Source organism: Perissodus microlepis, chromosome 13 (genome assembly GCF_051167445.1).
Source record: "Perissodus microlepis isolate ML-2025 ecotype Zambia chromosome 13, ASM5116744v1, whole genome shotgun sequence".
NCBI classification, from domain to species: Eukaryota; Metazoa; Chordata; class Actinopteri; order Cichliformes; family Cichlidae; genus Perissodus; species Perissodus microlepis.
In genome coordinates, this window is record NC_140473.1 from 29,772,794 (window position 1) to 29,795,260 (window position 22,467).

General features: G+C 42.4%; 1 protein-coding gene and 1 long non-coding RNA gene across 3 annotated transcripts; one reads left to right on the forward strand and one right to left on the reverse strand.

Annotated features, from left to right (window-relative positions):
* Nucleotides 1–455: 455 nt before the first annotated feature.
* Nucleotides 456–3,723, reverse strand: LOC146375338 (uncharacterized). The gene is made up of 3 exons (XM_084949285.1): nt 3,509–3,723; nt 2,918–3,410; nt 456–2,428 (listed from the first exon to the last, which is right to left on the reverse strand). The coding sequence occupies exon 3, from the start codon at nt 1,944–1,946 to the stop codon at nt 456–458; it is 1,491 nt and encodes a 496-aa protein (XP_084805411.1). The 5' UTR covers nt 1,947–2,428; nt 2,918–3,410; nt 3,509–3,723.
* Nucleotides 3,724–10,806: 7,083 nt separating this feature from the next.
* LOC146375339 (uncharacterized) lies at nt 10,807–14,262 on the forward strand. Of its 2 annotated transcripts, XR_014801941.1 has the most exons (3): nt 10,807–11,450; nt 12,177–12,334; nt 12,768–14,262. It is a non-coding gene; the product is annotated as an uncharacterized LOC146375339 (long non-coding RNA). The 2 variants fall into 2 exon arrangements; XR_014801940.1 differs by lacking the exon at nt 10,807–11,450 and having other exon boundaries at nt 11,457–12,334.
* Nucleotides 14,263–22,467: the final 8,205 nt, after the last annotated feature.

The window sequence follows — 22,467 nt, forward strand, 5'->3', positions numbered from 1 at the left end:
CAGCAGTAAAAAATAACTGGACACTGAAAAACTTAAAGCAATGTGTGACGCAATAAAAGGAAGCAGCGCAGTATATTCACTGAATTAACATAATCTAATTCTACTCTACCGTATGTGCTGAGACACTCATCCTTTTTACCAGAGACCTCGCGCTTCGTTCTCGCCCACGGCCTGAAGTCACTAAGGATCACGAGTGGTGTAAGTGGCGTATCAAACAGCGCCGGGCCGGCCTGACCTCCGTGCTCAGACAGTTTTCCCTTGTCGGCCTGCAAAAAATAAACCAAAAAACATATAGCTGTGATTAAAAACATCATCGACATTAAACCTATGGTATTATTGAACATTGTGATAGCCTTTTGAACTCTTTTCTCGTCACGAGTATCTGATTGTTGTGATGGCATGGTGTTGTGTGTAAGTTATGTTGTAGCAAAAAGTTCAAAGCCCTTTTTAGATGCTCAGTTTGGTGCCGCTCCCTTTCGCTGGCGCGGCGACTTCCTCCTAGGCTGCTCTTCTTTCTTCGACCTCCCGGGTAGACCACTGGTTGGCCCGTTGCACAGGTGTGAGGGTTTATTCTGCCTCTGAGTTTCACCTGTGTTGGGTGGAGATTGATTTCTCCCCACCAAGTCCTCGTGCGTCCAGTGATACCAGGCGTCGCCTTTCCCTCTCAGTTGAACCGCTGTAGCTGTCCGAGCCGACACCTCGTATGGACCAGTCCAACGGGGTTCCTTCCACTTGCGTTTGATGACCTTCAGCCACACTGCCTTTGCGTCCGGGACCTCTCCTCCTCCTGTGGGCTTTTCACAAGCCACCTGTTTGGTGAAACTGGACACCAGCGCCTTTAACTCGTTCCAATAGTCTGCGTGAGACCTGTTCCCTCTGGTGTCCTGTCCCACCGAGCCCACCGTCCAAGGGGCCGGAAACTGTCTCCCAGTTTGCAGCTCGTACGGTGTGAAGCCCACTTCCGGTTTGACCGCTGGCTTGGGATTGTGTGCGCCACAGATTAAACACATCCTGGCCTTTTCCCTTATCATTTCTTTCAACTCAGGATGCCACCAATGACACAAGTTTCTCTCCATCTGTGCTACCCCCACGTGGGCAAGTCCATGGGCCTCCTCCACCTTCTGTTTTGCCATTTTGGCTGTCAACACGGGGCGCCCGTCTGGCCCCCTCCACAAGTGTCCATCCTGCCAGGCTCCTTTGTTTTTCCACACCCCCTTTTCCTCTGGGGATGCCTCCTCCTGAGCCTGTTTGACTTCCTCCGTCATGTTAGTGGATACTTCCTCTTCTGCAGTTACCTGTATCATTTGTTTCCGTCCTTTGTAGTCTGCCGCCTCTTTTGCGGCTTCATCTGCTTTCTGGTTTCCTTTTGCCACCATGCTGGTTCCTTGTGAGTGCGCTTTGCATTTTATGATACTCACTTCATCTGGGTCAGCCAAGGCCTTTTCCAGTTCCTCCATTTCACTTTTGTGGCAGATAGGTGCATTGGTTGCTGTTCTGAATCCTGCTCTTTTCCATTGAGCCAGCTCCACATGAGCTGCTCCGAATGCATACGCTGAGTCAGTGTAGATGTTCACTCTCCTATTCTTAGCTAATCTCAAGGCTCGAGCTAGGGCTATCACTTCAGCTCTCTGTGCCGACTGCTGTCCCCCAATTCTTCCTGCTTCTTTGACCTGATACTCCTCTCCTACTCTGCAGACTACCGCATATCCTGCTTTCAGTCCTTCTTCGTCTCTGTGGCAACATCCATCAGTGAACCAGTCCTCAGCTCCAGGTATAGGTTCTGCCTTCAGGTCCTCTCTAATTTTTTCTTCAACCTGTGCTCTTCTGACGCAGTCATGGGGTTCCCCTGCTCCCAATAAATCTGCCATGTTTGCTCCTTCATGTGTGAATGTTAGATTTGGGGCCTCTAAGACTTTGCTCAATCTCTGTTGTGCCCGTGGTGACATACTAAATGCTTGTGAGTTCACGTATGCCACTATGCTGTGTGTAGCTCTACGTCACTTTACCTGGATGATGACTCCTCTCCCCCTCACTCAGAAACACTCCTAATATAACCAAGCAAATAAATAATATTGAAGATTTACTTACATCATTACAAAAACAGCAAAAACATCTCCCTTTGATTCTATTTCTCCATTCCTGCTGAACATCAGGCAACAAATATCTCAATAAATCACAGTAAAATGTAAAGCACATATTTTCTCTGCTTTGTCTAACCTCTGCAGAGCCTCTGTCAAGAAAAACATAACTGTAAGCATAAAACAAATATACATTTCATAACACGTCACTGGACAAACCTTGGTCAGTTGATTTCCTCTGTGCAGTGCAGACGAACATCAGTCAGCAAGTGACTCTGCTGGTTCTTCTGAGGAAACACCACCGTCTCTCCACACCGTCACCATCTGTGAGCACAAACTGCCGCTCTGCTCTGCCAGCATGTAGGAAATAACATATCACACACAGGGGTGAAGAAACATCAGAGCTCAACTTTGGATACTTTAGATCTTAACAGATCAACGTAGCTCTTAGTTTCAGCAATCAGTGAGCAGACAAACAATGATACCATACTGATTCTGTATGAATACAATATGGTATTTTCAATACAGGTGTCAAATTAATTTATTAAAACTAATACAGATATATGTATATTTTTTTTTGATAAATTAGTTTGCTAAATTATAAGAATATATATTTTTATTTTTTTTTCATTTAACAATTGCAACTGAAAGAAATTAAATATTGAACAAAAATATATTGTCACATTCTGAGCATGCTCAGCATGCTGACAGACTTGAAGTTGCTACAGATTTTAAGAAGTGATAATTATAGGGAAGAAACTTCTCTTTTTCATCCGTTTAATCAAACATTTGATGCCTCAGCTGTCTCAGTCCTATAGCGTTCTGCAACTACAACTAACCTGAAGCTTGGATTTGGCTGCAGGTGCCCCTGTACATCCTTCTCAGCAGCACACATGTGGGTACCATTTAATCACACTTCTTCCTGAGCTTTGCTTCATCACAAGACCAAAGGTGGCATCCCGTGTCACAGTCTTATCATCATCCAGAAGAAACATTTGAAGAAACATCATGGAGAAGAAACATTTACGCGCCTCCTGGTTTTGTTTTCTGATCCTGCGAAAAGACTGAGGACAACAAAGCCCAGAGAACACGAGATACACAACATCCAACATTCAGACTCAACAGCCTCCATAAATGAAGAGCACCAGGTTGGTTCAGTTATAGTAGATATAAGCATACTTCACATTACTGGGTATGAATAATAATGAGGAGGCAAACTTTGAAGATGCAGAGCATGATGTCCCATCATCAGACTGTAAACAAACATCCACCAGGCTTCTTTGTTGGCAAAATTGATGATTCTCCTATCAGGGATCAGTAGCGTGTATTAACCTGTGGTATAAGCAGCAGTCACTGAAATATTACTCTTTCAGATAAGAAATCTAGCACATAAAAGCCAGGGTGGGAGGGATCTCTGCAAACTGACTTACCTCTGCAAGTGTGAAGCTCAACAAAAATCTGACTCTCCAGTCACAGACAAACAAAAACCTCCAGCTGGGAGATAGAAAACGCTGTCTGGGTCTTGCTGGATGTTGCTGGTCAGAGTCCACACATTAGCAGAGTGCTTCTTGGTCCCACTGACCCATGTGGACAGCGACTGTGGAGAACTGTTCTGGAAAACAGAGAAGAGAATTAAAATAACAAAAAGCCAAACAGGATTTCCACAAAGACTCTCTTGGAATCAGCAATCAAAAAAACCACTGGTTCATATTTCAATTAAATATGAACAGGTTCCTCAAATGTAAGCAGTTCAGATCTGATTTAATTTAATTTCCTTCACACAGCACATTCGTCCAGGCTGACAGGTAAACATAGAATTAATCTCAGGTAACATGACTCATAGTAGAGATTCAGTAAGAAAGATTGCAGGCTCTAATAGTATTACCACACAATCCAAGGACACACCAACAGCTCAGATTTGTAGAACTATTTAAACAAATGTCTTCTGAATATTCAATTCAGGTTCACAGTGGGAGGGTGGGAGGTGTCGTGGAATTTTTTAAATAAAGTCTGCAACACAGAAAGAGCTGTGATCAAGCTATTTATTACTGCGCCAACACACATCAAACATCACAGTTCAGTCATGTCAGCGCTGCCGCAGAAGTGGTGCTCCTACTCCTTTATGCATTCCAAGGAAGAGGGAGGAAGTTACAAACTGATCCTACCACACTTCACGTGCCTCGCTATGAAACCTAACCGATCAATGGTTAAGCTGTTTTGTGCCCTTGGCCTTATCAGCACCTGTAAAGGGAGTTGTTTTCTCAAACTGCTGACGCTGAAGTAAGTTCATCTAGTTTTAGAAACTTTCACTGAACAGTCTATAACAGTGTCACAACTAAGCATATGCATAAGCACTTAAATACTTTAAATGAGAATAACAGAAAATTTCTATTAAAAAGGCTAGAGCCTGTCCCAGTAGTCATAGGTAGAGCACACCTGGACAGGTCACCAGTCTGTCAGAGGACTAACACAGAGACAGACATCAGAGTAACAAATCTATTTAAAATTAATGTAAGTTTGCTGCAGCTGTATGTATGAACATGTGTTTCTGTGCTCACAGTCCACCTCTCAGGAACCTGCAGTTCACTTTTAGTCAACTTTAAACAGACCTCACAAAAGGCTGATGTGGCTGGATCAGTAGTCTGATTTAAGTACGATAGCTTTGGCCAGGGATTAATCTGGTGCATCGCTTCACTGCAGTCTTACGTATTTTCCCCACACCTGAATAAAAAATACTGATATATACAAATAACAGCTTCAGCTGATGCAGCCTGACTCAATCCTAGATGTTCAGCACACAGAGACACAGAGGTGCCGTTTAAAGTTTAGTGTTAACCTGAGTCACTGATCATTTACAGTATTACAGAGTCTGGCAGTCTTTGCATGATGTCCACGTCACTGTACGTTTCTAGCTGACTCTCAGGTGTGACAGGTGTGCCAGCAGGAAAGAGTAATAATAACCTGCATCCTGAGGTTTGTCATGCAGGATTAAAGGAGCCAGGCTTTGTTCACACAGCTAGGATTGTATTTTACACTGACCCTGGGTCAGTATAAGTATCATACAGTTTAAACGAAGCACTGAAACTTGCACATATTTATTACAGATGCACTGAAGCTAATCGACATATTTGCTGTCAGTCTGTGGCTGCGATTAAACACTTTACTGGAAACTTTATTAACTAGTACCTTCATCAGTCATGACAGAAGCTAATATTTCTGTGCTAACATCGTTTAACCAGTAACAGCTTTCCTCCAATATAAGCTAACGTTTACACCGTAACTTTAAGCTAGCACCACAAAGACAGTAAAACACGTAATAATATCTACAAATGCATCTTAAAGCTGTTATATTAGCACTCGGTGTATTACTAACATAACCACATTAACATTACTGACACTCGCTGACTTTTAATAGTCATTCTATAAATGCTGTCCGTTTAAATGGTCTTACCTGTACACACTGCATATCCACCGGATTCCAGCCAGAGTGGATTCTGGAGTCTTCCCACGCTCCTGTTAGTGATCCTCCATCTGGATGGATGAGAACAACCTTCTGAACAATCTAGCAGGAGATGGTCCATATCTATGGGACTGATTTGTGCTAATAACGCCCATTGTATGGACTGATAACAGCCGAAGCGGGTGAATAAAGTCACCCAGTAGCTAGCTGTGCCATTACCCAGCATACATCACTCCCTCCATAAATGCAATAAACGATAGAAAAGTATCGTTCTACCTGTTTTTCAGGTAGTTGTTTACATTATATAATTTATTGTGTTCTGTATACGTCACTACAATGTGATTTGGAAAATGTCTAAATATACCGACAACAGGCACTTCCGCAGCAATCTCTTCAATCGGAGGAGCCTTCACGTCAATTCCCGACGCGAGGGGGGTACCCTGCGCGTCCATAAGCGAAGCAGAGGGAGCCTGACCATGCGTCACACGTTTGACGAGTTGGGAGTGAGAACGTGTTGGACGATGACGTACACCTAAAAGAGCTCAAAATCAGAAAACGTTGCTCTAAAACATGTTGACATGGTAAATGAAAATGAACAATAATCAAAATTGATCATGCAAACTGAAAGACTACTTACTATGTTTCTCTTGTTACTTCATTAGCCTCAGTGTTCTCAGATCATTCTTTACATAAAAGCACCCAGTTGTCTTGCAAAGAATGTTTGGGATTAGTGAAATCACACACATTCAAAGATACTGGTAGTTATTGTTTCAAATGCCTATTTCATGACAACCAGGCTAAATTCATCGAAAGAGATGATGAAAGAGATTATCTGGATGCTGAAATGATTGTTAAAATACATTAGGCCAATAATAGTAGACCTGTGCTACATTTGTCCAGCTAGGCAACACATATTTCTGCATAAGAGATACATGAGACACCCTTTAAATAAGCAAATTTCATGTTTAAAACATGGAAATGCAGCCAAAATGGACCATACAATGGCCTCAGTGAACACATCAGCACATAAGTAGAGATGAGGAAACTCAATCACATTAGATATTAATATTACTATGAGTAAATTATATATATTATATATTCTGTTACATGGTTTAAAGAATACAATGTGATAATCAGACATGAGAACGCTGTTTCCAGTTATACAAATTTATTTTATTTCACTATTAAAGAAACCAATTATGTGAATAAAAGCTCACCACAAGAACATCTCCCAACCCAGTCTTACAAAGTTGCAGTTACAATAAAAACTGGGTATGGAACATGAACTGTTGGTGAGCTAAAAAACAATCCTGGTGCTGATGCTTGTCATTGAACGTTTTGGACAGAGCTCTTGATTGAAATGCCTACCGTTGTGTGTAGGCATTTCAGTCCAGATGTTATGGAGTTCAGTTCAGCTAAGATGTATTTCTAAAGCACCGGATCGCAAAAATAGCCGCTTCTCGGCTGTTTATATTGTAAGGTAAAGACCATACAATATAAGAGAGAAAACCCCCCAACAATCAGATGATCCCCTGTGAGCAAACCCTTGATGACAGTGTCTGTGAAGGTTATCAGTCATCAAGGCCATAGTAGTCTAAGGAGCTTGGAAAGAAAAGCGCCTGGACTTCTTTAAGTTAAAGAAGTCCAGGCGCTTTTCTCCAAGCTCCTTAGACTTGGTGACGGTGGGAAAGAAAAACTCCCTTTTAACAGGAAGAAACTTTCGGCAGAACCAGGCTCAGTGAGGGGCGGCCATCTGCCTCGACCGGTTGGGGGGGGGCACAGCTGTTATAACCCCTGACGCAGCATAGCTTCTAATTCTGAAAGATACGTAAATACCTTAAACCTGCACTCTATGCAGGACACCAAGTGATGACACGACTTGCAGTACTATAGGAGTCTATGCAGAAACAGTTTTCTCTCTTGAATCTCTGTAATTTTTTTGCTACTGAGTGTCTGGGTGCAGTCACTCATTTTGGGCCAATTAAATCAAATGAATTGAACCTGCGTTAACCAGGTTTAATAGGGAGGGCCAAAGTCGTAGTTGTGCTAAATTTCCTCGAATTCTCCTCGGAGATTTTCGAGTAGCTTCCTTTGTTCTTGAAAGTTCTTTTCCATTTGTCTCATCGCTTCCCGTCCATTCCACATCTTTTTGGTAAGGTCACTAACCTTATTTTCTAAGGCCTTATTTTCTTGTTTGAGTATGTCAACTTGGACATCGTAGTTGTTTATCAGATTGTTATGTTCTTCCTGTGAAACTTTGGGAGTCTGAGCTTGGGTTTGCAACGCCATGTCTTCTGTTTTCAAGGCTTCCTGTACATCACACAGATTTTTCTTGACCTCTTCAAGCTCTCTTTTCAGTGCCTCAAATTCATGGCACAACAACTCCTTTTCTCTGTTGGTCACGTTAAAATCATGTTCGGAGTCTTTCTCAGTGGCTTTGAAGATCCGTGATTCTCCTTTCACACCCTCATCGTGTGGTTTCAGTTCTTTTTGAGAATCACCACTCCTTTTGGAAAGCTCCTGGAGGTCCTGTTCAAGAAGTTCGTTATGCCTCGATATGTCAATTTCACGTGCAAAGCATTGGAGTTCCAGGGTCTGTCTGAGCTGTTCACTGTCCGTTGTTTTGTTGTCCTCATTCATGATCCTTTTTCTTTCTCCACTCTCTTGTAACTCTTTAAAGGCTGTGTTTGCCTGATGGAGTTTATCTTTAACAGCCCGTATTTCCTGATGCATGTCATCTTTTTCCTTTTCAAAGTCCCTTTTAAGCTCTCTGATTTCTGCCTCCATTTCCTGCATCACCTCTTTCTGTTGCTGGATCTCTTTGGTTTTGGAGCTGTTTAAATCCGTTAGAATTTGGTTCCAATATTCCAGGTCTTGAATTTTGAAGTGAATTTTTTCATTCTCTAGTTGCAGGTCTCTTTTCCTCTTGTTTTTAGAGAACCCACTTCGTTTGAAGAGAACTTCAATGTTTTTTTGGAGAATTTTGTTCTCATTTATGAGCTCTCTTTTTTGCTCCTTAAGGTCGGCGTTCTCGACTTTAAGGTCACGTATGGTAGAGCTTTGTTGTTTGAGAGTTTTATTCTCATTTTTCAGCTCTTTGATTTGCTGGTTAAGTTTTTCGTTCTCGGCTCTCAGGTTGCACACAACAGGATTTGACAGACTCATATTTCAAATTGAAGTTGATGTTAAATCTCTGTACTAACTAAAAGATTTTTTAAAAATACGGTCAACTGTGTCAGAAACTGAAGTTTCGAGTAGTTTAACTGCCTAGTGAATTCTTCCACTATCTTTGAAAGACTGACAAGAATGAGAACCTTTCCCCTCTTTAAGGGTTTTAGTGTGCTGATGTCATAAAGAAGATCAGAGATCAAAGGGATTCTGGTGGAATGTCACTGTGTCTGGTCTGGGCAGTTCTGAATTGAATAATAACAAAATGCAGATTGATGGTAATTGTAACTGATAATGGTTACATGAATTATAAACACCCAATAAATATTATTTAGAAATCCAAACTGTGGTGGAGGTGTGGTCCCTGGCTCAGCCGCAGGGGAGGAGTGATGCAGTGAGCTCAAGGGGGCGGTGCCAGGGAGGCTGCAGGGACAGGTGGTGATGATCTTCCTAACGAGGTTTTCCTTTTTATATAGTCAAGCCGGAGACCAGAGTGAGCAGGAGCATGTGCAGAAGAGCAACCGGAGAGTTGGTGAACAGGTTGGCAAACCATGAAAGCCATATGTGTGGTGCTTAAACAAACACTCGTCCAGAGTGATCAACATAACAGTGTGTCGGGTTGACTTTTATACAAACAAACCAAAAAGAACAAAAACATGTCATTGTGAAGCTTTGGCAAATACTAGATTGGTCAACTGATGTGCCGTAAGCATCTGTCAGGCTCTCTGACAGTTAGTTAGTGTTGCCTACAGTTAAAATATGTAATTGTGGTGAAGAGTTAGTATGATTTTACATAAATGGAATCCACATTTAGGAGCCCTTCAGTAAATCCAGGCCAAGCTAAGAAGATGAGCAATGGGAGAAAGACCAAGGACAGAACACATGGAGATGACTGACCAGCGAGCTTTTAATGCTTAAACCTCGTCAAAGTAACTTTTTGTTGTGACTAAATTGTAAAGAGGGATGTGTGTGTATAGAAAGATGGCTGTTAGAGTAGCAGATGTTTAATTTTGTCTAAATTCACTATTAATTCAACACGTTCTCACTCCCAACTCGTCAAACGTGTGACGCATGGTCAGGCTCCCTCTGCTTCGCTTATGGACGCGCAGGGTACCCCCCTCGCGTCGGGAATTGACGTGAAGGCTCCTCCGATTGAAGAGATTGCTGCGGAAGTGCCTGTTGTCGGTATATTTAGACATTTTCCAAATCACATTGTAGTGACGTATACGGAACACAATAAATTATATAATGTAAACAACTACCTGAAAAACAGGTAGAACGATACTTTTCTATCGTTTATTGCATTTATGGAGGGAGTGATGTATGCTGGGTAATGGCACAGCTAGCTACTGGGTGACTTTATTCACCCGCTTCGGCTGTTATCAGTCCATACAATGGGCGTTATTAGCACAAATCAGTCCCATAGATATGGGCCATCTCCTGCTAGATTGTTCAGAAGGTTGTTCTCATCCATCCAGATGGAGGATCACTAACAGGAGCGTGGGAAGACTCCAGAATCCACTCTGGCTGGAATCCGGTGGATATGCAGTGTGTACAGGTAAGACCATTTAAACGGACAGCATTTATAGAATGACTATTAAAAGTCAGCGAGTGTCAGTAATGTTAATGTGGTTATCTTAGTAATACACAGAGTGCTAATATAACAGCTTTAAGATGCATTTGTAGATATTATTACGTGTTTTACCGTCTTTGTGGTGCTAGCTTAAAGTTACGGTGTAAACGTTAGCTTATATTGGAGGAAAGCTGTTACTGGTTAAACGATGTTAGCACAGAAATATTAGCTTCTGTCATGACTGATGAAGGTACTAGTTAATAAAGTTTCCAGTAAAGTGTTTAATCGCAGCCACAGACTGACAGCAAATATCTCGATTAGCTTCAGTGCATCTGTAATAAATATGTGCAAGTTTCAGTGCTTCGTTTAAACTGTATGATACTTATACTGACCCAGGGTCAGTGTAAAATACAATCCTAGCTGTGTGAACAAAGCCTGGCTCCTTTAATCCTGCATGACAAACCTCAGGATGCAGGTTATTATTACTCTTTCCTGCTGGCACACCTGTCACACCTGAGAGTCAGCTAGAAACGTACAGTGACGTGGACATCATGCAAAGACTGCCAGACTCTGTAATACTGCAAATGATCAGTGACTCAGGTTATCACTAAACTTTAAACGGCACCTCTGTGTCTCTGTGTGCTGAACATCTAGGATTGAGTCAGGCTGCATTGACTGTGGGACTTTAATGTGTTAAAAGCAGGTTGAAGACGGCTCAGAAACATTTGAAGATTAAAATTTAGCATTGTGGCTGCTGGTGGCTTGTAAAGCCTCTACTCAGCTGTATTTTTGTTACTAATTTATGTTTGTTGTTGTTTAACACAGATTTCAGAAGAGCAAATATGCTTAATAGTTTAACTAGATTTCATTTGTTAGTGTGGGACTGCTGAGTCACCTGAAGAACTCATTTCATTCATTCTCCACATGATGTTCATTTACAGAAATGTTTCACAGGAACTGATTTCTCCCAAAGGTTGAACTAGTGTGTTTCCATAGATTACCTCTGTATGAATGTACTTCTTAAATGAAGGCAAGTGTTTGTCCTTTTTTGTTCCTCAGGTACAGTACGTGATATCAAGGGCAGGCGGTCAACACTGGGGGTAGACAAGAAGCAGACGTACTTCCAGGAGGGAGCTGCAGTGAGGACACAGCCAGGTCACTGAGGTCAGAGGTCAGAATCTGAAACAGCTCAGGTTTATATTTTAGAGGTTATAAAAAATCAAAATGTATTTATAAAGAAACCTTTAAATAATAGTCATAATTATGATTATTATAAGAAATATCAAACATTTAAGTGGATTTTCTGTTACACATATTGTGTTAGCCCTGCAATAAACTGGCAGCCTGTCTTTGTCCTGTATCAGCTGGGATAGGCTTCATCCTCCCGCAACCCTGAATTGGATACATTGTATTCCAATTATGTAATCTGATCATTTACAAACTCAAGGTATCTAATCAAAATGTAAGTAATAATTATAAAATGGGAAAGCAGAAATAAGTGTGACATGAATGTAAATGTGTGAGCTGACATAGAGGACAGCTACATGCAGTCAGAAAAACCTTTGTTGTCAAGTTTGCAGGTATATCAGCACGAGACATTCTTACATAGAAGAGACTGTTAAAGTCTCTAACTCAGTGAAGCATTATTGGTCCCGTCTGTTTGGATAAATATAGTAAGTTGATGTATGTCCATTTATTGACACATTTTCTTAAGTGCTTATCCAGTTCAGGATCACAGTGGAGCTGCAGCTGGATATGTTCACTAAATAAACCTTACAAAAGTTAACAATAAACCTGCATCCATGTACGTTGTTGTCCACAGGATGAGAAAATCAAACTGGAAGACTGTGGAACATGTTAATAAATGTTTGTGTGTTTATGCCTGTGTCTTTCACAGGAGGCGCTGGAAGGTTTCCCTAATAGTTCCTGGTGAATCAAAGCAGAACCATAAAGGTTGCTGGACTGCATGATGGCCTTACCCCTGAGCAGTCATCCTGTTAAAGGAGGAACCACTTAGAAGCTGTTTTCAAAGTAGCTGAGCAGATTTCATCTCAAGTAAGCAATTAACTGTTTGTTCGTTTGTTCTGCCACTTAAAGAGCATTTAAGGACATCTTTTGAGTGTCCAGTTGAATTAATTCTACTGGCTCTCATGGTCATTTGTTATTATAGACATATTTTTCATGTTCATCCAGCTATTTAGTAAATTCTATCTATTTAGTAATATCCGTCAGCTATAAAATGTAATATAAATATAAAAATATCTAAATATCTCCTGTCCTTTATGTTTTAATGATGTAAGACCAGACGTCTGTTATCGTGTTACATTAGCATTCCTCACATATCAATGAGATGCTGCACAGTACAATCCTACTGACACAGCAGAGGGATAACGACGGCTATTCAACATCGTTACACGACACATTCGAGCTGCATGACGCAGACAAAGTGACTAAATCATCTTTTTGTGGTTTATTGTCTTCAAACCAGCAGACAAAGCTGATGGCAGAAGATGTCAGAGAAGAACTTCAGGCCGTGGACTGAAAAGGTATTTTTTTCTTGTTATCAAAAGACATTTGGAGTGGCAGCTTCTACAACTGGTTGTGCTAAAGTAAAGCTTACAGTCTAAGAAATCACAGTGTTGATATTCAGCACAAAGAGAAAAGCTCACTTGTTTGAATTCATTTACAATCATAGTTTTATAAATTCTGACTGTAAACAGCTTTTACAGCTTTGATATTGTTTGACACTCGATATCAGGTGATAGGGTTTAATTTAAAGGTTTCTGTGTCCCAATGAGCCATTTACACTGATCAGTGTCAGTTTAACTGTAACACATTCATTATTTAGATTCAACAAAGAAATAACTGAATGTAAAAAATGGCAGCCCTCAGGCCAGGTTTATAGAGATATATGCATGCATTATGAAATTTATGTATCCCAGATCATTGTTATTCATCTAGTCATGGCAGACCTACCTCTTCCTCCCAAGTTAACTGCAACCCAAAAGAACTAGTGGGGCTATTTACACACTCACAACCAGTGTGGGGTAAAAAGAGCCACCAAAAAGCTGTCAGCCACAGATGTGCTATAAGAGTTAGAAACTCTACTTATGGAGAAACTTTCTAAGTCTAACAGAGGACAGGTACTCCTGCCCAAATAACATGATATAACCCCACATACAGCCCAGCCATAAAATGAACCAAGTCATTTAGTTAAAGACAGCATGGGACCAAATGCATGTAGCCAGCCTGCATCAACCTGACATTTCTTCCTCCTGAATTAAATGAATGAATGGATGAAAGTTAAATGACTACAAACCTAAAGCCACTAGTTCCCACACTGGAGCTCCCTGACACTGTGTGTTAACCGTATTTAGCTTGTATCAACAGTTGTAACAGGCTAAGCCACCTGAGACACTGCATTGAATGATTGTTCCTGTCTTAATGATTTCAGCTGACTGGTTTCAGCTCAGATGTTCTGCTTTTTCCTTTCAGTAGATCAAAGCAGCTCGTGCTCCTTCTGCTTCCAATTTAGAAGAAGAAGAAGAAGGCGAAGGCTTCAGCGAAGTGGCGTTCATGGTCTCAGTGAACAGTCACGGTCACACACTGCATGTGGTTTTAAAAGCAACATGTCTGTTCACCACAACAATGGAGATGTGTAATATTAGTGCAGCTACGGTTTGTTTTTGAACATCAGTTCTGTTTTCTACTTTGATCACTTAGACCAAAAAAGTGTTGTTTTCAGATTCTTTCTTTTACATCTATAAACCACCTGTTCATTTTTTTATTACAATTAGTTTCACATAAATGTTAGTGTTTCCTTTATGATCTTTTAATGCTTACACTACACTGTACATGTCTACATTAGAGACATTTCTGTTACCTGTTTCTGTTGACTCAGAGTTGTGAAATGTTCTTTTATTTGATGCACAATATGAAGTTCATAATTTTCTTGCAAATAAAACTCTAATGACAAACATGAACAGCTGTGCTTATTTCTGAGACATGAGTTTTGAATGTGTTCATATTTAGACAGTGTGCATCTGTATGCTGAAACTGTAATGGTGAACCTGAGGTGATGGTCAACAGAAGGCAAATATATATCAATATAAAACAATATTGAAGTAATGTCTTTACCCTCTGCAGCGTGTGGACGCTGTGCACGCAGTCACCTTATTCACTGTAGTAAACATGCACCGCTAGCTCACGTGACTGACTGTCTCCATGGTTACATCGTATATTATTAGCTATGTAAACAGCTTCCAAAGATACCGCCATAGCTCTCTGCAGCTGTAACACTTAAACACTTTGCAAATCATTTCACGTGTTTGATAGTTATGAAGACAGAATATGTTTTTAAGGTCATGCTAGGCGGTTGCTATGGTGGTTGCTGTGGACTTGGGTGGACCGCGTCCGATTCCTGTTATTAGCTGTCCGCCGTAGGAAGGCTGCGTTCCATTTACAAGTAGTGACAGTCTGCCGCAACTCGAACTCAAACCCCGCTTTGTTCTTTAATTATAGGCCTTTTATAGCCGTTCATGACACGCACACACACACATAAAGCACTTTGCCTCACCATGAGAATGCAAGTTTACCTAACCTAACCTTAAAGTATCTGATATAGGATAGAAAAATGAAGCAACCAGAGATTTAATGATGAAGACTCTGGGTTCTGTAGTTCACGTTTTACAGTCCTGAATGACTCTTTGCATATGATTTATTGAAGAGGAGTTTAGAATGCACTTTGCATTTAGACTGTTGCTGTTTCATTTTTTACATTGTTGCCGTGTTATGTCATAAATAAGGTTCACCTGCTGGGGGTTTGATGGATCAGCTGGACAATACAGTCAAAGACAGACTTCATTCATCATATGCAAGAATCCTAGTTGGATTTTTGTTGTCACTCATGTTTTTGAACCAAATATTGAAAACAATTCTGACAGACTGGATACCTGGTCAGGGTGTACATTACCTTGTACTGAAGCATCCCAGGACAGAGCCCTGCCCCACCATGAGTCTGGGTGGATACGTGGTTATTAATATAAGGACCAATACTGAATATGAATATTTCATGAAAATTGAATTATAATACAAATTAGTAATAAGGGTTTCTCTGCGCCCTTATCTACCCCATACTCAAAGAGCTGCGGGCAGAGAGGGTGACAGGAGAGGATGGCACTGAAGAGAAGATGCTCGGTTTCTGGAGTCTCCTGGTCCTGTCAGTATTAGTAGGATGCATCTGCTGTGTCTTCTCGTGGATGCTCACCTACCTTGACTCGTCCCAGCCTGGTATGGATTTCCCAACACTGCGGACAGTGGCCCACGTCAGAGACGTTTAATATTGATTACATATGTCTGAATTGCTAACCCTAACCCTAACCCTAGCTCAACAGACCACAATGCCCTGGACTGTCAGTATTATTACACGCTGTGAACATAAGTACCTTTGATCACTGTTGTAGAGACCCACCTTTTAGCACATCCCAGCACACCCACTCACTTCACCAGATGCACCTTGTTTAGTTCTCTCACCTTTGATTGGGTGTGGTGCTTGTCCTTAATTGCACTCACCTGTCACACATTATATAAGGACTGCATTCACTTTAGGCTCACTCTTTCTTCACTCCCACACGGGGCGGCAGCAGAGGTGAGGTTCTGTTCTGGTTTTTCTTATTTTATGTATTGTTTAAGGTAATGAGTAACTTCTCTGTTTTCTTTCAGCATTGGCAGTCCATGTGTGTCTTTCTTTCCTTCCTTCTTTGCTTTATTGATTTGAGAATAAAAGGAGAACCCTGTGAATGATTAGATGACTGCTTATTCTTATCCTAATCGGATGAGCCCATGATGCTGATTACTCAACCCTGAGCCTTCCTTTCCTTCATAACATGGTCTTCCGAGCCGGAGCAGTGTTAGCGTCATGGATTCAAAGCAGCCATTGACTGAAGGTTTGAGAAGATCCAGTCGTGATAGTCGACCTCCTGCCCACCTGCAGCAGTATGACGTTCAGTATCATGGAAGTAGAAGAGCTACATGTGAGACAGAGAGTCAAACCGAATGCCAGCATAGTGACAAAGACACACATGGGCTGCAGGATCCTGTCGGAGAGTCAGAAAGTCAACCAGAGACCCGCCCTGCTCCTTTACCTACCAACCAAGATGAGGTCATGAGGGAACTCCTGACGACGATGAGGGAGATTAGGCAATTTATGATTCAATCATGTCCTTCCCATTCTCGTAGCTCCAGATCTTCAATTCGCACTGTCTCATCTGATGGAATCAGATCTTCAGTATGCAGTTTACGAGCCAGTCCTCAAACACATCAACAACATGAGCAGCTCCCAGTGATTGATACAGCAACCTGTCAATCACCCTTCCAGCCCCCACAGATTAGCCGTCAGTCTGGCTTAGTTACAGCTGCCAGCCCTCCTTTACCTAATTCAACAATATTAGATGCTGCAATCCCTTCAACTGGTTTACCTAGACCAGTCCTTGCTACAGAAGATGAGACTCCCTTTGATTTCCTGGCCTTATCACAGCAGGATCCCCACCAGGTTTCATGTGTTCAACCTGCTGTTCCTTTAGCTGAAGACCCTGTTCAACCTCTCATTTGCATATCTGACCACAAGTATTGCCCTCCTCTAGAGCAGCAACCAGCTACATCCAATGCCTCACATGAACAGAAACCTTTGATACCTGTTACTGCTAGCTCGGGTCACTCCTCTAGCACGAGAACACATGTATATAAGCTTGAAGGTCCTTCGTTTCCAGACCTTAGTAGAGAAGACGAAATGCAATACAGGATGTTACGGATGGCCCTTACAAACCTTCTTGATCCTCATGAGACAGAGCACTTCAAATATCATGTCCTTCTTGATCACCTCAAAGTAGACCAAGCTAAACGATTAGCTCTTGCCTTTTCCTACGCTCCTGACCCATACACTCAAGCCATCAAAGCCCTTGATGAGCGTTATGGGCAACCAAGACAGCTGGCATTGAAAGAGCTAAAGAATATACTGGAACTGCCTCCTATCAGAGCAGGTGATGGTCAGAGTCTTGATAATTTTGCTCTTCGTGTACAGGCTTTAGTTGGGTTGCTTAGCACTATGGGAGAACAAGGACGTGCAGAACTAGATTGTGGCTCCCATGTTGATCGCTTGTTAGCGAAGTTGCCTGCAGAGCATTTCAGTCGCTTCAAACGGCACGTTTACAGGGAACAGGGAGAAATAACGTATACCTTGCCTTTGTTCTCATCCTGGTTGCAAATGGAATGCAAGTGTCAACCCAGAAAGGCCAGTCCTGTTTCATCCTTCAACCAGCCACAACCTGCCCGTAAGTACACCTCTCCACTTACAACAATATTACATGGGGCAAATACATCTGATGATCCTGTACAGGCAGCACAACCGATCATAACAACTAAGGCAACATGTGCATATTGCCGCTCACCTGAACACCACATTAGTAAGTGTCCCGAGTTCATTCAGAAGACAAAGGATGAGAAAATAAACTGGATAAAAGCAAACAAACGGTGTTGGCGTTGTGCTAGGACTCATCAGGCCGCAAAGTGTGACCTGAGGAAAGCATGTGCCACCTGTATGGGACGACATCTACAGATCCTATGTGATGTAAATAAGAGATCTACAACTGAATCTAATCCTGTAGTGAGGACACTGTACTTTGATAGACCTAGTGATTGTCCTAGTGTCCTTTTAAAGGTTGTGAAAGTGCTCCTGCGAAATGGCAAAAGAACTCTTGAAACATATGCAGTACTTGATGATGGCTCCCAGCGTACCATTCTTCTACCATCAGCGGCGCAGCATCTCAACCTAACTGGGGAAGCAGAGAGATTATCACTTAGAACTGTCCGTCAAGAAGTTGAAACTATTCAAGGTTCTTCCGTAAGTTTCAAAATCTCACCCATCGCACACCCAGAGAAAACCTACACAATTAATAATGCCTTCACTGCAAGTCACCTAGCACTTTCAGACCACACCTACCCTGTATCATCTCTCCAACGGAGATACAAGCATCTTCAAGGTATCCCATTACCCATTATTAATAAAGCAGCGCCACTCCTGCTCATAGGCTCAGATCATACTCACCTCATCACGCCTACTGCTCCATTGAGACAGGGACCATATGGGTCTCCTGCAGGAGTTAAAACCCAATTAGGATGGACACTTCAAGGTCCGATCACAGATTTTCAGCCCCAGAGCAGTACAGAGCATGTGCAGTGTTTGTTCACATCTCTCAGTTCATCTGCAGACGTACTGCGTTATCATGTTGAGAAGCTATGGCAACTAGACACTTTACCTGAATACAGTGAGAAATCTGTGATGCGATCAAAGCAAGATCAACTGGCACTGGAACTCCTTGAACAGGCCACAAAAAGGGTTGAGATCAATGGTGTTAATCGCTACGCCACTCCTCTTCTTTGGATGGCAAACTTTCCTCCTTTGAATGTCCCTCCAACTGTAGTCATGTCTAGACTCCGCAACACTGAGGCTCGGTTAGCTAAAGATCCTGACAAAGCCATGTCTTACAAGGATCAGATTTTGAAATTGGAGCAAGCAGGCTATGTAGTTAAACTTAGCCCGGAGGAGATGCACAATAGCAAAGAAGCCTGGTATATTCCTCATCATATGACAAGTCACAACAATAAAGATCGCATAGTCTTTGACTGCTCTTTCACATTTCAAGGTCAGTGTCTCAATAAGTACCTATTGCCAGGACCAATCCTTGGGCCAACACTTCTCGGTGTTTTGTTGCGTTTTAGGCAACATTCAGTGGCAATAAGTGGCGACATCAAAGGCATGTTTCACCAAGTCCGTCTTCTGCCTCCTGATAAACCACTCCTCCGATTCCTGTGGCGTGACATGAGCAAAGCAGCTCCCCCTTCAGTGTATGAGTGGCAGGTACTCCCCTTCGGTACGACCTGCAGCCCTTGTTGTGCAATCTATGCACTGCAGAAACATGTGAAGGAATATCAATCTGACAAAGATGTGCAGTCTTCAGTAATGCAGTGTTTCTATGTTGATAACTGCTTGCAGAGTATTCCATCAGCAGAGTTAGCTCGAACACTCCTAGACAAATTAAGAAACCATCTATCAGAAGGAGGCTTCGATCTTCGCCAGTGGGCCAGCAATAATCCTGTTGTGATTAGCCATCTACCATCTGAGGTAAGAATGGCAAGTAATGAACTTTGCCTGACTGAAGACAAGCCATCTGGCCCACATGAACGCACATTAGGATTATTGTGGAATTGTGAGACTGACTTGTTTGCCTATAAATACAGAACTCTAGCCTCACACCCCACCACAATGCGTCGTATCTATGCAGTACTTGCTCGTCTGTATGACCCATTAGGCTACTTACTCCCATTCACAACACGCGCCAAAACCTTGGTGCAAGAGCTATGGAGAAAGGAGAGAGATTGGGATGACCCTTCCCTTCCATACAACCTCTTAGAGGCATGGAAGTCCTGGGAAGAAGAACTTTGTTATCTTCCACAAATTGCCATCCCACGTTGCTATACTTCTAAGGAAATGAATGTTTCTACCACAGTTCGAGACATTCATATCTTCTGTGACGCTTCGGAGCGAGCATATGGTGCTGTCGCATATTTGAGATCAGATGATCTTGAAGGTCATGTGGAACTGAGTTTCTTGTTAGCTCGCTCACGTGTTGCTCCTAAACGGAATTTAACAATACCCAGACTGGAGCTATGCGCAGCCCTACTAGGCGCACGCCTCTGTGAGCTCATACAAACAGAACTCACCTTACCAGTCAGAACTACCACCCTTTGGACTGACTCAACAACTGTACTTCACTGGCTTCAGTCAGATTCCTGCCATTTCAAGGTATTCGTAGGAGCCAGAGTCTCAGAAATTCAAAACCTCACAAACAGTCAAGACTGGAGATACATCAATTCAGCCACAAATCCTGCTGATGATGTTACGAGAGGTAAATCCCTGAAAGAGTTCCTTAGCCCAAACAGGTGGACCGAGGGTCCCTCGTTTCTGCATGAACCTCCGAATAACTGGCCCACAGTTACAGATCTCCATCCTGATGATGATCAGACTGAGTTAAAGAAATCCTACTTTTTTGGTATTGTCAGTATACCCTCCCATACATACACACCCAGCTTCAGAATCTATCAAGAGCTATTGGATTTCACGGCTCGTTCACTCTCCAACCAAAAGGGTAAATTTCCTTCTGCAGCTGATTATCTAACAGCAGAACAAGAAATCCTTCGTCAGGCGCAACTGGACAGTTTCGGTGAAGATTTAGCCCGTTTACAGTCAGACAAACCCCTCTCATCCGACAGCCGTCTATTGTGTTTGTCACCAGTGTTGTGCAGGAATTCTGGACTTATCCATGTAGGAGGCCGACTACGGCAAAGCCCAGACTTGGAATTGAATGTCATTCACCCAATAGTACTTGATCCTGCTCATCCAGTGACCAAACTGATCATACAAGATTATGATGACAAACTGCATCATGCTGGTTCAGAAAGACTTTTTGCTGAACTACGTCGGAAATTTTGGATTCTCAGAGGAAGGGAAGCCGTACGCAGGCATCAGTATAGCTGCGTTGCATGTCAGAAATGGAGAGCACAGCCCATCATTCCAAAAATGTCAGACTTGCCTGCTGCTCGTCTTAGGTTATTCAAACCACCTTTCTACTCCACAGGAATAGACTGCTTTGGACCATACATGGTCAAGACCGGCCGCAGATCGGAGAAAAGGTGGGGAATAATATTCAAATGTCTCACGACTCAGTGTATACATCTTGACCTCCTAAACAGCATGGATACCGACCCCTTCCTCATGGCCCTCCAACGATTCATTTCTCGACGAGGAACACCCCTGGAAATTATATGTGATCAAGGAACTAACTTCAAAGGAGGAGATAAGGAACTACGGGCTGCTTTTGACAACCTTGCTCCGACTCTACAGCCGGTCCTGATGACTAAAAGAATCCATTTCAAATTCAATCCCCCGCATGCACCCCATTTCGGTGGAGCCTGGGAGAGGGAGATACGTTCTGTGAAGAATGCTCTGAAGAGAACCATTGGTGCACAAATGGTCACTGAAGAGGTCTTAAGAACGGTCCTAATTGAGATTGAAGGCATTCTTAACTCAAAACCCCTAGGCTATGTATCCTCAGACATTGCGGATATTGATCCCATAACCCCAAACCTTCTCATTATGGGCCGACATGATTCGTCACTTCCCTTAGTATCCTATTCTGATTCTGACCTCCTAGGTCGACGACGATGGCGACATGCACAAATATTGGCAGATCACTTCTGGCGGCACTTCATAAAGGACTATCTACCATCCCTCCAAAGAAGACACAAATGGCAGAAGGAGAACCCAGATCTCACACTGAACTCTGTCGTAATGATCATGGATTCACGCCTTCCACGTGCCCTCTGGCCCATAGGCAGAGTGACACGCCTCCTGAAAAGCCCAGATGAACGCATCAGAACCGTGGAAGTCTTAGCACAGGATAAAACCTATATCCGCCCTGTCTCCTGTCTTATCCTCCTGCCCCCGCTTCCTGACGAAGACTGATCCTGATCATATCAACATATTTCTCACTAGAAATATGGGGGCGGCTGTTGTAGAGACCCACCTTTTAGCACATCCCAGCACACCCACTCACTTCACCAGATGCACCTTGTTTAGTTCTCTCACCTTTGATTGGGTGTGGTGCTTGTCCTTAATTGCACTCACCTGTCACACATTATATAAGGACTGCATTCACTTTAGGCTCACTCTTTCTTCACTCCCACACGGGGCGGCAGCAGAGGTTCTGTTCTGTTCTGGTTTTTCTTATTTTATGTATTGTTTAAGGTAATGAGTAACTTCTCTGTTTTCTTTCAGCATTGGCAGTCCATGTGTGTCTTTCTTTCCTTCCTTCTTTGCTTTATTGATTTGAGAATAAAAGGAGAACCCTGTGAATGATTAGATGACTGCTTATTCTTATCCTAATCGGATGAGCCCATGATGCTGATTACTCAACCCTGAGCCTTCCTTTCCTTCTCAACAATCACAGTTTATGTTGTAAAAGAGAAAGAATATTGGAAAGAAAGATCAACATTGTGATATTATTTCTTCCAAACTGACCAGAAACATGCTTGTCAGACTCTCACAGCAAAGGATCAGACTCACTGTGCATGAC